This window comes from Ambystoma mexicanum, chromosome 11, assembly GCF_040938575.1.
Source record: "Ambystoma mexicanum isolate Mex_15411 chromosome 11, UKY_AmexF1_1, whole genome shotgun sequence".
NCBI lineage: Eukaryota > Metazoa > Chordata > Amphibia > Caudata > Ambystomatidae > Ambystoma > Ambystoma mexicanum.
In genome coordinates, this window is record NC_090934.1 from 600433668 (window position 1) to 600451928 (window position 18261).

General features: G+C 48.0%; 1 protein-coding gene across 9 annotated transcripts in view; it reads left to right on the forward strand.

The window, feature by feature from the left end:
* The window catches only part of NAV2 (neuron navigator 2), a 972027-nt gene that overhangs the window by 460171 nt on the left and 493595 nt on the right, over positions 1 to 18261 (forward strand). Inside the window, exon 1 of one of the 9 annotated variants that reach the window (XM_069623473.1) lies at positions 3436 to 3564. The exons of the other annotated variants lie outside the window; for them this stretch is intronic. Coding sequence (XP_069479574.1) covers positions 3534 to 3564 — 31 coding nt within the window. The 5' untranslated portion in view covers positions 3436 to 3533. Of the gene's footprint in view, positions 1 to 3435; positions 3565 to 18261 lie in introns of those variants that run through there. 9 annotated transcript variants of the gene reach the window in all.

An 18261-nucleotide genomic window follows, 5' to 3' on the forward strand; every position in this document is an offset into this window, starting at 1 on the left:
TGGGAAATATACTGCGTTCTCCCTGGATAGTCGTCCCTAGTCCCATGGGGGGGGTCTCTCCCCATGAGATCCTCCCACTTAGTACCACCCCCAGGGGGCCAATCGGGTAGTGGCCTCACCTCCCTGGCCTCATGGGACGGGTCCCCCACACCCCCGGAGCGAAGTGACGACATCCAAAGATTCATCACATCATCTTTATTAAAGAGTCCTGGTCCTCCTAGTCAGTCTTACTTATGTGAGAAACTAGACTGTGACGAGAAAGATAGATGAGGGAGTAATGGATATGTATGGGATAAATGTATATAATCAATTTCCCTGAGACCGTGTCCCTACAGTGCCAGCATTGCTATAGGCGACACCAGTAATGACCTCTCTGCATAGGGCTGGATATGTGCTGGATACCGAGGACCTATCGGAATGCAATAGGTGATGCATTAACCCATCAAGTCCTGACAATAGCATAGTCTCAACCCACCTGAGCTGCAGTGCTCCAGAGGACACAGCTGCTCAGCCTGACTTCTCCATGCACACTAGACCTGGCCGCTCGGTGTAGCAGTGAGAAAGAGGGTTCCAGCAATGAAGCTGGGGTCATGATAACTGGGAAAAACTCCTGCAAATAGCGTGAGCCGCGTGGCAACAGAGGATCCACATTGTGCCACCGAGTCCCACAGGCACCATCAGCTAATGGTACATGTGTGCACACAGTGGGAGGGTCGTTCCTGTAGCTTGCAATTCACCCGGTAAGAGCACGAGTTCTGTTTAGCTCCACATCTGACTAAAATGCACTATTTCACCTTATTGCCCTGACCGTGAAGTGAGGTGACGTGATGAGGGAGTAGCCTCACCAATGTCTCGCATGAAGCGAGTTGTCCTTTTTCTGATTTGATCAGTGTCCTTCTGACTCTGTGTTCCTTAATCGCTTGACTTGTAAGTTTCCTTGTCAATGTGAATGCACCCTGGGTGTCCTGATCTTCACTTAATTGCTTAATGCTGTTTTTTCCGCTGGTGTTGAAATGCTAGTGATTTGCATGCAATCGCATTTTGTATATTCATTTACTTTTGAAAAGTGGCTTTCTCTTTTCTCTGCCTGGTTAGGCGTTGGCATGCGCTTCACCCATCCACGTGCCAGTATAGTGGCACCAAGCTTGAACCTTTGTACTGTGTGAGCGCGTTTGGCCTTTGCTTACTGTTGTGTCTGCCGTGTGCGTGGATGGGGCTGTTGTTACAATGTGTTCCTACCGTAGGCTGAACCATACATCTGTCTTCACAGCTAATGTGCATGATGGTGAATATTTATAGAGAGGGTGACTTTCTTCAAGGCACCTAAAGCTACCCTGTCAATGCTTTCATGTGTTCTCTTTTAATGTGCAATGTTTTCATTTGCATGCCAATGGTGGCGGTCCGAGACCTGCTCCTGAAGTGGAGCCGGTTGTGCATGCCCCGGCGGACGTGGGTAGGGATTGCGTTACACGGTTGGACATCAGCTGCTGAGTCAACCCAACCTCTTGAAGGAGTGTTAAGCAAGGTGGGAGTAGCAAAACATGGATACCTGATAGATGTAAAGTTCAGACAGGGACATGTGTGATGGGGAAATGGATCCCCCCTGGTGGAGATGGCATGGTCGGTGAAGTCCAGGGCCTTAAACTGAAGTTGTTTTGATCAATGTGGTGACGTCAAGGCATTGGTAGCATGCTCCAACTGACTGAGCCCATGCAGAAACTGGATGCAGAACTCAGTATCACTAGGGATGTCTGGACACATACGCTGGTAAGCCGTGATGCTACTGGTACGACTGCAGACATACTACGGTGGTGTGCCAGGTAAGGAAAGGTCCTTTCTGATGTGTGTGTGAGCCAATCGTCTCTGAAGCCTGGAACGCTGAGGCTGCCTCGCTGCAATGAGAACCTGTGGCCCTATTTATACATGCTGGGATCATTGGACTTTGCCTGGAAGTCTCCAGAACGACCCTTGGTCCTTTTTTCCACCATGATAGCCCCGGCTCCATGGAGCTACTTGTATCTCGTGCTCGCCAAATCTTTTGTTTTCTTCGGTGGTATTGGGTTCCTTCGTTCCTTTGCTTGCCATTACCTGCATCCTTTTAGAATTGTTTGCGTCTTGAATGTGTCTGTCGTGAGCTTGCATGTTTTTCGGTGTGTATCGAATGGCCTGTGGGAGGACAGTGTGATTTAAGGTTCTCAAAATGCAGTGTAAAGAAGTCCTTTGTCTTAAGGGCAGTGGAAAGGGGCTTCCACTACCAGTGTGATTCAACCACCAGTTTGTTGGCCTACAAACATGCTCCGAAAAACCTCTGCGCTCTGAATTTGTAAGACCAAATTAGAGCACATAGTTCTCTTTGACCAGACTGTCTGCGTTTCCCCTGTCTAGACATGTTCTTGATTACCTGAAGCCCTAGTAGGTAGCTATAATGTAGCCCTCTATACACACTGTTTTTTATATGACTGGATCTCATATTGAAATACAGAAATACAGAGCTCCGCTCCGCTTCCAGGGTCTGATGTTAATCCAACGCCATTTGCTTTTTCAAGGCATTTTTTGCCGGAAATGTTTGCCTGAAAAAACCAATTAAAAAAATATGTGGTGGGGGAAATGCGGAATAAATAATAGGGGAGAGGGTCTAGGGGGGACCCCGCAAAAGAAAAAAATATGATGATTTTTTTTTGGGCCGAATGTTTTTGGATGAAAATGCTGCAAAAAAAGTGGATGAATGATCATAGAACCCCCTATCTTGGAACACCTTTTGGCGCCCCTGACTTTTTAGACCATTTACGGCGATGCACGGACACGTCCCTGAAATCTTTCCAATCAAGTTGGCCCATTCAATCTTCCTTCTACCTTCCCAAAAATAACCCTTGCCTTCCTCAGATTTCTCATTGCCTTTTCCCAGGTCAGAGACGATTTACTTGAGGTGCCCTTGAATGTTGTAGTCAATTCGTCAATCTCGATCGCGTCGAGCTCTGAGCGCGACCTGCTAGTTCTACGTTAATTTCCTACACGCTGTCCTTCTGGATTTGCGCTTGAAGCTGAGATCCCTGAAACGCAGCTGCTAACGAGCTGCCATTGCTGGCTAATGTACCCTATTTTGCTTCAGCATTTGTAGGATATTGTCAAATGTATTCTGCCCATGCCCACCCAGACGAGCCTCGTTGGCATCAGGGTGAATTGAGTTCTGTGAATGAGCTGGATCACTGATGTTGCCTTAATTGATCCTGAAAAGTCAGTGACCCTTCCTGGCCTGGCTGCCGGATCATTACAGAAATTGATTTGTTCCCTCGTGCTTTTTTAACTGGACCAGTTCGGCAGCACGGAGGCAAACTCTGCACAGTTAGTTATTAAGTGGAAGAGAGATGGTGAGTGGATAAGTAGGTCTGCAATGAGAAGCGTCCCGGAGGGAGGGCCGATTCAGGGTTCAACTTCAGAGGTTCTCAAATAAACGGCAGGCTGATGTGTGAAAGGACCTGAGAATATGCCTGTATGATCCAACGTCCACTTCCCGTGCCTGTGCTGCGGAAGCGATGAAACGCTTTGTTCGGGATAGGGATGGAAGTAAGTAGTTTTCTTTTCATATGTTTACCTGGTCTTTCATCTAAGACTGTGCATACGGCTGTGAATTTGGTGGCCAAAAAAAGGAACGTGTTGAAACATGGCACTGCAGGGGCGTTTCTGAGCACACCATCGCTCCTCAGTCCCATCTCCTTCCCGCCCCATAGCTGCTTCTGGGATTCTAATTACTCTCCATCACCACTCCCTCGACCCCTGGGCTGGTTCAAGACTCAAAATCACGTCCACCCCAGCTGGTTCAGGACTCCTGACCACTCTTCCATTCCCTTGACGCCCTCCCCATCCCCCGAGCTTATTTTGTTCTCCTCATTACTCCTCTGTCCCCCCACCCCATGGGTTGGTGCTCCCTATCACTCATCTATCCCTTTGCACCAGGGGTTGGTCCGGGCTCCCTATCGCTCCTCTGTCCTCTCCATGGACTGGTTCTGGGCTCCCTTTGACTTCTCTATCCACTCCATGGCAGGGTTTAGGGGATCCTTTTCGCTTCTCTATCCTTTCTCTCAATGAACTTGTTCTGAGCTCCCTATCTCGGGAGGATAGCTCCGGGGCAACACGTTCGCCTTGGAAGCAAGACGATGCAGAGAAAGACAGGTTCGATCCCCAGGTCCGTGATTAGAAACCTCTGGGTATTAAGCGTGTTATAAATAACCAATTATAATTATGATATAATTATCACTTGTCTATCCCTTCATCTGATGGGTTGTTTTGCAGCACCTTATCGCTCCTCTCTCCCCTCTCCCAGAGGACTGGTTCGTGGCTTCCTATTGCTCGGCTGTCCCTTTGACCCATGGGCTGTTTTGGGTTTCCCCATTGCTCTTTTATCCAATCGCCCCATGGAGTGGTTCTAGGCCTTCCATCGCTCCTCTAACCCCTTGCCTCATTGGCTCTTTTGGGGCTTCCTGTAGCTCCTCTATCACCTCACCCCATAGGCTGGGTTGGAGTTGCCTATCGCTCCTTTATCCCCCTGGCCACATGGGCTGGTTTGGAACTCCCTGTCGCTCCTGTATTCCCTCACTCCATGGACTGGGTCGGGACTCCCTATGGCTCCTTTATGCTCTCACTCCATGGACTGGTCTGAGGGCTCCTATCACTCCTCTATCCCTCTACTCAGTGGCTGGTTTGGAGCTCCCTATCGCTCCTCTCTACCTTCACCCCATGGGTTGTTTCAGGACTCCCTTTCACCCCTCTATCCTCTGGGCCCCATTGACTGGTTTGGGGCTCCCTATCGCTTGTCTATCCCTTTGTCCCATAGGCTGGTTTGCAACTCCCTGTCACTTCTCTATCCCTCAATCCATGGACTGGTTTGGGCACCTTATAGCTCCTCTATCCCCTTAACCCATGGGAGAGTTTGGAACTCCCTGTCGCTCCTCTATCCCATCACTACATGGATGGGTTCGGGGCTCCCTGTCGCTCCTCGATCTCCTCCCTCCATGCACTGATCCGAGGGCTCCCTATTGCTCGTCTATCCCTTCACCCCATTGGTTGTTTCAGGACTCCCTCTCACTTCTCTATCCTTCAACCATGGGCTGGTTCAGGGCTCCATCTATACCCTCACTACATGGACTGGTTCGGGGCTCCCTCTATCCCCTCACTCCATGGACTGGTTCGGGGCTCCCTCTATACCCTCACTCCATGGACTGGTTTGGAGTTCCGTATCGCTCCTTTATCCCCTGGCCATATGGGATATTTGGGGCTCCTTATCACTCCTCTATCCCCTTAACCCATGGGAGAGTTTGGAACTCCCTGTCGCTCCTCTATCCCGTCACGCCATGGATGGGTTTGGGGCTCCCTATAGCTCCTCTATCTCCTCACTCCCTGGAATGTCCGAGGGCTCCCTATTGCTCGTCTATCCCTTCACCCCATGGGTTTCAGGACTCCCTCTCACTCCTCTATCCTTCAACCATGGGTGGTTCAGGGCTTCTTGTTGCTCCATTTTCCCCTCATCCCAGGGGCGGGTTAAGGGCTCCATGTCGTTCCTCTAGCCCTCCCTCATTGGCAGGTTTGGGCTCTCCATCGCTCCTCTATCCTCTCACCCCATGGACTGGTTTGGAGTAGGGTGACCAGATTTCCAAAACAGAAAACTGGGGACGACCAACAACATAAAAGAGGGACTAGCCCATTGCAGCCCACCAATTACCACCCCTACACCAACACGCCCCCACAAGCACCACCCAAACATATTTCCAGCACTTCTCCTTTCTATATTGTATATGATCTCATTTATGCAGTTTTGTCTGTGACTCTTGGCATGTTACTTCAAAACAAGCGTTTGCTCTAATTGATATTACATGGCTTGCTGTACAATCATTTCCCAGCCAATCTCTGTGGCACAGTCAGTAAGTGTTGTGACTTGTACCTAAAAGGTTGGGGGTTCGAGCCAATCCTCAAACTTCAAAATTATGGAAGTGTTGTGAAAAATAATTACGATTTTAATTACCTTAGCCACCCAACCATGCAAACCCCGACAGGGTTTCTAAAATGAAAAAACTCCCGACCCCGGGACGGACAGAAATTTCCCCAGACTGTCTGGTCACCCTAGTTTGGAGTTCCCTTTCAATCCTCTCTCCGCAGGGGTTCGTTTGAGGGTCCCTATCGCTCCTCTGTCCCCTCTCCCCATGTGCCGTTTTGGGGCTCCCAATCGTTTCTCTATACCTTCAACCCATGGGTTGTTTCAGGGCTTCCTGTTGCTCCTCTATCCCTCCGCTCGTGGGCTGGCTCGGGGCTCTACCCTCTGTTAACTAGAAATAGTTTGGTGAGACTTTTAAGCATCTAATTACTTTTTTGATCACTATTTTAATGGAAGCGCCACCCTCTAATTTGGTGGAGAGCAAGTTGCACCGGGCCCAGCGTAACAGGGGCTGTCAGTAAGGAAATGTTGGTTTTAGCGAGTGAAATTCCAGTTGAACAGGCTTATGCTGCTAAGTTCGAAGGGCAGCTTCCCAAATTTGGACCTTTTGGAGTTTGTGATGTTCCTCCCCCAGTTTCACAAGATAAACGAAACTGCAGGAGAGCTAGATCAAATATTTGCCTTTCCTGAAAAATGCAATTTAAAAAGAAAAGTACCTGTTTCGTGTGCACACGGGACACACATGTCTACTGGTTAACTCTTTGTGGTTAATCATTTCTTCTTCGTTATTTGCAACCTTTTTTTGCCGGCTCCAACTTGAAATTGTAAGAGGGCCCCTCGGGCTGGGCGTGGGAGTGGGCGGCCTCTGCTTGGGTAAACGCAAATTCTTCGGAGATGTGGTGTTTTAGAAAGGTATGCGTTAGGTGTACGCTTTTTACCTGTTCAAATGATATTGCTTTTCTCGGTTAACGCTTTCCTTCATGTTTTCATGCAGTTAGTCACGCTTGAGCGGTGTTTATGCAACTCATTAAAGAACAAACAATGCAACAATCGGAAGCAGGGCCGTCTCAGCAGAAAGCGGCCCTTGTTCAGCCGTGTTGCTTTATGTGAATGCTGTGCCCTGCAACAGGCTAGCACTGGCCTACGAAGTCGGCTCAACATGCCAGTGTTGGGCCAGTTTTTGGGGCCATAGTGGACTGGTCTGATGAGTTGCATCACTGTGCAGCTTATGCTCATATCCAATGTTAATAACCAAATGTGTTATAAAGTGTACTTTGAGTAAAACATTTTACCAAAATTCCCTCGTATCTGGTGTTTAAACAGTAAAGTAATGAATTGCCATTTGCGATTGTGGGGCACATTTTTGTGGCCCGGGTTTATTGTATGTCGCAGCAGGCCCTGCCTTGCAATCCTATGTTTGTTATAGGAAAAGCAAACCTGCATGCATCGCAATACTAAGAATAGGGTCACCAGATTGGAAAAGGCCACTGACATGGAAGCAGGACTAGAGCTTCAGTTGTGAAACTGTAGTCCTACTTCTATTTGAGTGGCCTGTCCCGTGTGATGTTGCAGCGCTCAGTGTCCCGAGCCTATTTTAAGTTTAGAAAACCTGTCTGGGATTCTGGGATTCTGGGATTCGGGGATCGGTCGGCTACCATCCCGGTTTTTGGAAAAAATCCGGCCAAAAACTGGGATGGTATCCACCCCATCCCCAAATCCTGGCACAGGGTTTTTAAACTTAAAAAAGTCTCCAGACCTCAGAACGGAGGTGCAAATATGCAGATAGTCCCGGGAAAACTGGGACGCCTGGTCACCCTAACTAAGAACCAACCGGGACTGAGTGAGCTACCCTAACCAGACAAATTGGGCGGAAGTCTTCATGTTCCTCTCTGAGGGCACTTTTGGCTTTATTACGTAAAAAGTGAAGTAATACTGAAACAAGGACAGTTTGCAGACATCACGCAAACTGCTAACATGATCACCTATACATGTTTTTCAGGTTCAAAATATACCAACTGTCCCTTTAGGGTAAACCTGGGTGTTGCTGTGACCCTACTCAAGCTTTCCGTGTTAAGGAGTCCCTTCATATGTAACCTGCCCCCGGCTTTCAATAATCGTGTGAGAGTGTCGCTCAAGCATGAACTTCCCTCAATCGCCTTCTTGACCCCACCAGCCGGGCAGCCACCTGGAAAGCCCAGCTCACCGTTTTTACTCCTCGCCAGTTACCCATTCACCCGGGCGGAAGGGTCTTGTTAGCTCGTGTGACCCGCTGAGGCCTCCCCGCATTCATTAACAGTGCACTGGGTTAAGTCGTGAGACACATGGGTGACCCCGACACTGGGAGGACAGGGCGAGAAGCTCGCCCAAGCCCATGGTGGACTGGCAGGTCTTCACGCTGGCTCCGAGGACTCAAAAGCAGGAAGGAATGGCAAGGACCGGGATTGGGCCCAGTACCATTGGGCTCAAGGGAAGAATTCCGGAGAAATGTGAATGAGCAGAAAGGTGACGCAGAGTAACTACTACGACTCTGGATGACAAATGCAAACATATATAAATATGAAAGTGTGCATTCTGATCAGAAGAACTAATGTAGATGAAGGCACAATGGGGAGTAATCCGTGTATTTGGGGGGGTCTGATCTAAAGCGGGGCATTGGACCGATGGCTTCCTGCTCTGAAAATGATTAGGGATATGGTGGATTTTGCGAGGCGCTGGTAAAATGTGTGGACATCTCATCCCCGGTCCCAAGTACACAAGGTCTTTCCCAGCACATAAATATCTTTCCTGAAAACACCATCGTATTTGTCACCCAAATTGGTGCGCTTTGAGGGGGCGTGACACGCAAACTGTTCCCTTGACAGATTGGTCACCCTCAACAGGTGTTGCGTCTTTGGATGCAGCACAAAAGGGCCGCCAGTGCTACTGTCGACCAGGGTACTCCGCATTTGTGGATACCCGGATGACTTTGCTATACAATGCATTGCATCTCTTATGCAAAGTGTGCAGCCGACACCCGGTAACAAAGAGAAACAAGAGGCTGCTGGTGCAGCCAGGCTCTGCTGCTGGTGCAGCCAGGCTCTGCTACTGGATTTGAAACGAGAAGTACATGTTTTGTTTGATACGATGTGATGGGTTATTTATAACATGCTTAATACCCAGAGGTTTCTAAACACGGACCCGGGGATCGAACCTGTGGTGCTCCGTGTCGTCTTGCTTCCAATTCCAAGGCGAGCATGTTGCCCCTGAGCTATTCTCCCGAGGATAATATTTGAATACTAATTGTCCGAAAAAGCATGCGCGGATGTTTCCATGATCCTTGAGATGATCTCAATGTCTTGAAATTGACCTGTGTGCCATGGCTTTGTCCCCATGTGCCATGAAATGTCCCACCGGAACTATGAAAGGACCATATCCTGCAAGCCTCTTAAAGAGCTGTCTTGCCAAGAGCTGCTCTCCCCAGCACAGCTCCCAGACAGCGAGAGGCAGTGCAGCAGGGCACGGTCTGATCAGAGGATCAAATAGTTGCTCTCTTGATTTTTTACACTTTTATTGTATCTTCCATTTTGTTGCCACCCCCATAATTTAGACGGGTTGGATTGCTTCTTCCGCTACAAGGCCAATCTGGCAACATTGAATGCTGGGGCCGGGACGTGCGAGTGAAGCAGCCATTTTACAAAGCCGGTGTTAACAGGGCTGCAGGCGGCAACCCTCACTGCCACTGAAATTGCTATTACAGAAGGGGAAAATACTGTCCACCGGTAAAACCCATGCTGGCCGGCTACCAACGCGGGTAATTACCATCGGGGGTAAAAATATTGCCAGCAGAATTGGATAATCTCAAGAAACTCCCATTATCACGCAACATCGAACCAGGCTAGGGCTATATGTTTTTAATGCCCAAAATAAGTCAACTTTGAGCTGTTCTTAAAAATGTGAGAACCCAGAAATAGTAGCTGCCATATAGAGAATGTGTTGCGTGAACAGTAGACACCCTTGTTATTATGTAGGAGTGCTCTGGGCATTAGAGTTTCACTTGCCAGCCCCATAAATGTTGATATCCGACAGGCAGTAAGTTTACCTCTGGGGTTTTCCACCAGCGGAAGTCGTGTAGCTGCTAGAGAAACTTCAAAATGTGTGTACCCTCGGCTGTGCTTTTCTTTAACGCTGCCAGCTTTTACCCCTGGCGATAATGTTTTACCACCGGCAGTAATGTGTCACTTCAATACACTGGCCGTATTCTCTGTCATTTCCTGCTGCTAGTCTTTTTCACGTGCTGGGGCCCAAGATCTTTTAAGATGTTTGGAAGGGGTCTGAGAAAAGGGCAGTTATTATTGGACAGGATTTGAGCAGGTGATTCCTTTTCCCTTGGGCGTGTGATGCTGTTATTATCAGCGGTTCCTTTGAGGAAAAAGACACTTTAGTTTACATTTGAAGACTGAAATGACCTTACCTCCAAAATGCCGTGTGTGCTTCTGTAGTCTTTTATCAGCACAGCCCTGGAAGGACCCTGATCTTGGGTCGCCCCTTCGGTGTGAAAGCACTGTTTCAGCTGCGCCACTCCAAAGCCTTTATCTTAGCCAAGGTATGTCCTTGGGAATTTCAAGTTGAACAGGATTATTATGCCAAAAGACAGGCATGAAAGCATGAGCGCTGAAAATAAGCCGAGCATACTGGCCACCTCGCCGGCCCTCCCATCACAGGCGGAGCCATCCTTGGGCCCGGCAGAAGGTGATGTGGAGCTTGCTGAGGGAGGCCAACGCAACACCGCACCGGGAAATGCCAAGGACTCTTCTTGCGACATCAAATATGGAGTCCAAAACTCTGGCAGATAAAAGGGCAAATAACAATGAAGGGCAGGGTGGACCGCGGTAGCCCAAGGATGACGTCAGTGTGTTGTTTTGGTCCGGCTCTCAGAGTTTGTGGTCAAGGTCTCTTGTGGAGTGCCACAGTGTTTCTTCGTGCACCCCACACTGCTTATGCATCTGCCGCTCGTCATTCCTAATTGCCACATGCTGGTTCTATTTTTCTGCGTATGCGGGTGGCGCCCAGTATTCTTCAAATGGGCATTGCAGATCAAAACTGTGTTTTTACTTGGTCAGATTGGGGGGGGGTCAATAAATCCTATTGAGTCTAGGCGCATCACTCCAGAAAAAAATTGAGGATTATATGGGTTAACTTGCAGGGTCTCACAAGCTCATGTATGAGAATATTCATCTGCCCCAGGATTCCCTAATTGCAATGCAGCCTAAGGGATGTAGCGCCTAGCACGTTGCTTAGTTAACTTCTAGTCTCGGGACATAGCACTCGGCTCACGTCTTGACGTTCTCAATCCTATGGATATATTGCCTGTATCACTTCTCAGAAGTCTCCTGCCAACAAGTGCTTCTTCCGCCCTGCCTTAGAGTTGTCAGGCCTGGATACTTTCAACTTTTCGAGGTGGGTTACCCTCCTGGCCCAGCATCAATACCCTTTGCCACATTTCTACAAGCAAGTATTTCCTCCCCTTTTCATAGGGTCTTGCTCTCCCAATTACAGCAACATGCTATTCTCAACCTTTTGGGTCAGTTGGTTCTTTTCCATTTGCAGTAACCAGATATTCTTATCCTCTGTCAAGATTACCTTCCTGGGCCAATGATGCAGCTTCTTCGGGGTGCACTTGCAAACCTTGATCAAACTCTGCTGCACCCACTGATGTGAGTGGATAAACTAGGGTCCGGGCTGGGGTTTCCTGATACCAGCTTCAGCGGTCACCATCTCCCCTTCATTTCTCCTGCTCCTCATCGCACACCCTCCTACTCTCCACGATATGTGACATTTATTGGAGAGCCTTGCGCTCTTGTGACTATTCCCCAGTTTCTCTTTTCTCTTAGAATGGGATTGGTTGGTTTCCTTTCTGGTCTCTTTCCCTCTTCTGATCATGTTGCCGTGTGCAGTGGACCATTGTTTCTTTGGTAATTCTGCCTAACGTGTGTAGGGATGGAGGTGGCTGGGAGCCTCAAGAGCCAGTCAATGATTTTTGAGTCAGGTGGGAGGAGGAGGGGGGGGGGGTTGGCTACGTGCCTCAGCAGCGTGGCACTGGCTGGGACTCTCCCTTGAACCAATGCGATTTTGGATCTAGGTGAGGGTTTCCCAATCCTGTTAGGGAGGGCGTCCACTAATGTCTGGGGCTCCTTAATTGATGGTCTTTGGAGGTCAAGTGAATATCAGAGAGCCCAGGATGCACTAACAGATTGAACAGAGGGCAAAGGAACTCAAGTTACTTATCCGACGGCGGCTCACACTCATGGGTGATATCTGCCTCAGATGTCATGACGCAGGAAGTCTTGGGGCTGGAGGAGCGGCTGAGGGGAACTCCCCAGTTGCCTCCTCCAAATGGCAAACTGTTTATTTTCTGCTTCTATAGGTATTTACCCCAAAAAGCTTTACAAGTAATGAGATGGTACAAATACAGAGAGATGCCTGAAAAACTAAAGGAAGACCAAAGACCCGGGTGTTGAGTTGCCATTAAGGAGCCCATGTGGTGTTCTGCATGATTGCTTGCTAACGGGTTCTGCCCTGAAAGCATGGGTGCTTCGTGTGACCCATTATAGTGGTGGCAGGTGGGAGATTAGAGAGGGGCTGTTCAAGCAGCCAGGTTGCTGCTGTGTGCGTTTCTGTTGGCTTGTGTGTGCAGTGGAAAGGAGGAGGATGAGCAGGTTAGCGAGGGAGGGGCTTGGTTATTGTAGCAGAATGTCTGACGCTGCTTTCTTATTGGTAGCAAGGGATCTACAAGCAACAAGGGGAGGAAACAGTGAGGAGCAGATCAGAGTCTCAGATAGGGTGGGGAGTGGAGAATGTGTGGACCTAGGCGCTAGGGAGGAGCCATTACTTGAAGGAAGGTCTTGAGCTCTTTCCTGAATTGTAGAAGTGATGGGGCAAGTCTGGTGTTGACAGAGAGGATGTTCCAGAGTATTGTGGCATATGCAGAGAAGGCCTGTTTTCTGTTTCTTTCCTTCCTGCACCAGCAGAGTTCAAGACTTCCAGAGATGCTGAGTTTCTTATTGAGGTATCTTGAGACCCTCGATGAGTCACCTCAATTAGAATGTCACCCGGGTCGCGGGTGACAGCCTTGCATATGATGTGACAGGATTTCAATAGGATCATGTGACTTAGGTCTATGCCTGACATGTTACAGCTCCCGCAGGTGTTGTTTTCTTGAAGGCTAAGCTTGAGCATCTTTCCTCGCGTCCAAAAGAGCTTTAATAGTATACTTTGTTGCCAATATATTGTCTATAGAATTACACCCCCCATTTTGATGCTTCGCAGAACCCTGTCCCATTTTTCCTCATCACAGATAGTTGCAAGCTCGGTCAGTTTCACTTTAAGGCATGAGGGTTTCACTTCCGAGGTGGTTTTATGAATCGGGGATTGAGCCCCCTTCACTTTTGGCTGCGGGCACTACTAGCTGTGTCCATGGTGATGGGTCTTGAACCAACTGAAGCACCAATGGATTTAGAGCAGATTTTACACCTGCATGTATTACATTTTCTCTGGCTCTAGTTTATAGGTGACACGTGTGTTAAAGGGTATAATCTGACCCCCATTGTCACCGGGTGCGTTCACTGCTCCTGCCAGTGTTCATCCCGTAGGCTCGCCTGTAGCAGGGGGATCCCCCATATCTGAAAGCAAGGCATCAAGCTGGAGTGGTGGCCCATTTTACCTGGGGTTAAATGGCTTATTCCACTTTTGATTAAAAAAAAAAAGATTTGAGAAGCGCAATCCTCCTGCTTGCCATTTTTTAAAATCATTTGAATGGTCCAATGTACAAAGCCTCTCTTGCCACTAGTTTTACCAAAGATTATTTGAGAGAATCTCGGCCCTGGATCCTGCGTGACATTGGGCCTCATTACAAGTTTGGAGGTATTTCAAAGATAAATCCTCTGAAATACCACCAAAAGGATTTACAGTTACCACCACTTAGTCAGTCGGAATTCCTGCCTGATTGATTGCAAGTGGTGGTAGAAGTGTAAATCCCCATTTCTTTTGGGTCCATTGGACCCAATGGGGATTTTTTGCGGTAGTTCTGCCAACGCTGCTGACTTTTTTGTTTTTGCGTTGAGTTTCAAGATTTGTCTCCAGGGTTTTGCTGGAGGTAAATCTTCCACTCAAAGCCAAAAGTCATAACTTGGCATAGTGGTAAAATTGGAGGTAACTCGGTTACCTGCCATTTTACCACTTGCCGCCATACTCTTAATGAGGCGCATAGTCTTTAATTCCAATCATGCATTGGCCAATGTTACATGTTACTGTCCCAATATTCTTTCCGAAATCTTCTTTCTACGCCCTCCACTAATATTTAAGTTGCTGGGATCGCTAGTGTTTACTTTTGATGGGTGGCGGGCGGGTGTGGGCATTTATGTTCGGCAGGAAATCCACAGATGGTGGATATGTTGTTGGCCTTGAGCTCATTTGGCTGAGGGAACTTATTTTAATGTGTGGAAGGAATCCCAAATTTGAATACATGCTATTGTAACGGAATCTGGTACTACGAAACCTGTGAACATTAAAGATGAGAACTCAATAAACTTATCAGCATAATGTAGGCTTTTTGCATACTAAGTGTTTGGTTTTGCCAACGTCTAATGTGCCTTTGTGTTGAGTAATTAACTACTACTATTTCCCCATCCATAGAAAATATAGATCATTCTGTTTTTCTGGGCGGCCGGGCGGAGGACTTGCCTCCTTATAGAATAACGAACTGTACGTCCCTTGTTCGTGGTCGGCCATGTGAGGGAGCCTCGCCATTTTACAGTAACTAACCACAACGAACGGGCGACTTCACCCGTCTCCGCAAGTTATGTCAAGACAATAGTAGGACAGCAGTGCCTATGCTTCGCTGAGTCCTTTTGGACTCCGCTAATTGTGGGGACCCGAGGAATCGCATCAACCAACAACAAGCCTGCTATTTCTGAGAACTAAATATAAACAAAGGTCAGTTTAATGAAAGGCCAACGCTTCAAAAAACGAGTACACAACTAGGACGCAGCTAGTTTTCAGTTTTCTTGCATCGTATAGTCATGTTGGTTGCGCACCTGTCCGCAATTCACTGGATACATTATGTGTATTTAAGAAATATATATTAGCAGCAAAACAACATCCATCAAAATATTACCTGCTCATCCCAAAAGCACCACACACCGTGGGTAATAATAAGCAGCGCTCAGATAGAGGGTTCGTAGCGCTATATAAATGCTAATTTATTATTTATTATTATTATTATTATTATTAAAAACGTTAAAGGAAAATAAACACAAAATACTTGGTGGGGCAAGTTCAACGTGGATGCAAGATTTTTAGGTGAACAGCCTTGCAAACATTTTGGGGGTCTTAACAAGTTTGCTGGTATCCTGCCGAGAATTCCAGCTAGATAACGACAAACTGGCCTACAGTTTCATCCACCTTGTATCCCGGAATTACTGGGATGTTACAGGTGGCAGAAAGAGCCGTAAATCCCCATTCCATGGAGTTCCATAGGACTCCATGGAGGGTAATACCAGCAGTTTTTTGCCAGTAGGGGCCTGATTTAGCCCGAGCTCATAGCTGGAGTTAAATCAGTGACACCCACTGGTAAACTTGTAGTTTGCCAATCTGATATAATTGTCAGTCACAGAATTACCAGCTATTTTACTGGCAATTTTCCTGGACTTGCAAACTTATTAATACCCCCTTTGTATGTAGATATATAGTGCCCCTGGTGGCTGGCTTGGAGCCTACACTGCTTGTTTCCGGTTTCCCAGCATCCTGTGCAGCTCTCTGAATTCCATGTGCCTGTTTCTGGGATGGCAGGGCAGGGGAGAATCTACCCAGAAGCTAACTCTGGGCTGAGTGTGAACTGGCAAACGATATGTTCAAAAGGTTGTACTAAAATCTTTCAGCATATCAAAAATGGACTGGCAGGGCTTTAGCTCAGAGTGTTTTTTTAAAGATCCAGAGGAATGACCCCTGGGAAGTTTGGTTTGCACCCCATCCTTGTCGCCACAGTTTGGAGAACATGCTGATGGCAGTGGTGTGTGATACTAAGCACAATGTCAGAAGAAACTCGTTGGAATAACGAGAGTCAAATGGTGCAGCCAAAGTCGGGCACAACTTTGGTTTTGGGAGATTTAGCAGGAGAGAGAAACTGTGGTGGGATAAGACTCTGCGGGTCTACGGTGAGAGAGGCGTGGCATGAGATTGAAGCGGTGGCGATTGGCAATGGAGTGGTGTCAGTCTACTCGGACTCGGCGGGTCGCGGGGAGGGCGCCGCAGAGTGAGAGGGAAAGGGAATCTCATTTGAATGTTTTGCAGTTGTACGCTATGCACTGCTGAACACATCTCAGAAGCCCTCCTGATTTTTTCCAGCTGTTGCATCAAAAGTTGACGAGTACCACCGATTACTCCTGAAACCGCCCTGCTTGTTGGAGGGCCTTAATCGCGTGGCCTAAGTACCTCCGACTGAGATAAATGCCCAGGTCCTGACCCCGGGTAACGAGCAGTAATTGTGAAACAACCTGGCAGATCCTAAGGCTGCCACTTATGCGCCTCGTAGATCCAAATGTGTTTCCAATCCCTGAAACAAATTAGATCGCATCCGGGCTTAGCTTTCTCTGATGAATGTTAGGAAATGGCAGCCAGTCCCTTGTTGTCTCAATCTATAATGCATGCGTTAAAAATGGAGGAGCAGTGGGCCTCAGTGGGTGCTACATATTCCGTTCAGATGCCGCTGTGCTGTGCTGTACCCGTAGCACTGGGCAGAGATACAGAAACCCGAACAGCCCCATCCTGTAGTTGCAGTTCCATTACTGGCTTTGACTGGTTGCTGACTAGTACCCACTCCCAATGCTGGCCTTTGTAGTCAGTAGCACTATCTTTACGCTGGAGAGAGCAAAACAAGAAGTCGTAGGATGCTCTGCTTTCTAAATGTCCAGAACTACATAAACACGCTCTACACATGGGAAGATTGGGCAACTCTATATGTTTGCTCATCAGCTGTTTTTGCAAGCCAAACTCTATGTACATCCGAATGAGTGGAGAGGCTAGCTTCTCTGCCCTGCACTTTTCTTTCCATTTTGGATGTGCTAAATGTACCGAAATCTACCCCGTTGCAATTTCTCCTTTCTCTGCAGCTATTCCCCACTGTGGGCCCTCTCCCTGATCATCGCAAGGCTGATCACAGCGCCCACCATCAGTCTTCAGGGAGAGCGAGGTAGGGCACAGTCTATACCCAGCCCATGCTTTTGGCGGTGGGATTTTAAATATGGTCAGTTTCATACCTTTTCAATAGGTCTCTACCAAAGGTGCACTTCAAGTGCGCAGAGAAAAAAGTGCTGCATCAGTGGTGCAAGCTATGTCAACTGTGGGAGTCAGTGAAAAGGCGCTTCATATGGAGCATATCGGTGTGTTCAAAATTCTTATTTTGTGAAGCTTCCTGAGTTCAATACAGTTTTGTTAAAGAAGACCTATGTCCTGGATTATTATCTGGTGATCAATAAGCAGCCCTAGAGTCTGTTTGCTTCCATAGAAAAGGCTGGTGTCCTGGTTTATTATATTGTGGTCAGTAGGCAGTGCTAGAGTCTGGTTGCTTTCATTGAAAATGGTTCTTGTTCGTGGGTGATCAGTAGTCGGCGCCAGAGTCTGGTTGCTTTCATTGAGAAGGGCTGTGTGCGGAATTCTTGTTTGAGGGTGATCAGTAGGCAGTGCCAGAGTCTGGTTGCTTTCATTGAGCAGGGCTGTGTGCTGGGTCTTGTTCGAGGGTGATCAGTAGGCAGTGCCAGAGTCTGGTTGCTTTCATTGAGCAGGGCTGTGTGCTGGGTCTTGTTCGAGGGTGATCAGTAGGCAAAGCCAGAGTCTGGTTGCTTTCATTGAGAAGGGCTGTGTGCTGGGTCTTGTTCGAGGGTGATCAGCATACAGATGGGTTCTTGTTCGAGGGTGATCAGTAGGCACCACTAGAGTCTGGTTGCTTTCATTGAGAATGGTTCTTGTTCGTGGTTGATCGGTTGGCAGCGCGAGAGCCTGGTTGCTTTCATTGAGAAGGGCTGTGTGCTGGGTTCTTGTTTGAGGGTGATCTGTAGGCAGTGCCAGAGTCTGGTGGCTGTGGTAGAGAAGGCTCAATTTCTGACTGCTTGTTGGAAGTTGGTTGGTGGGCAGCTCCAGTGTCTTGGGGTCTTGTTGGATGGTGGGCAGCATACAGGGGCTCAGTTTCCAGACTTGCTGGTTCCAGCTGAAGTATTATGATGAGGGCACTATTCTGGAAATGGGTGGGTATCTGGGAGAACTGACTAATCTTTCCCACAAGAAATATCGATGCATTGGTGCAA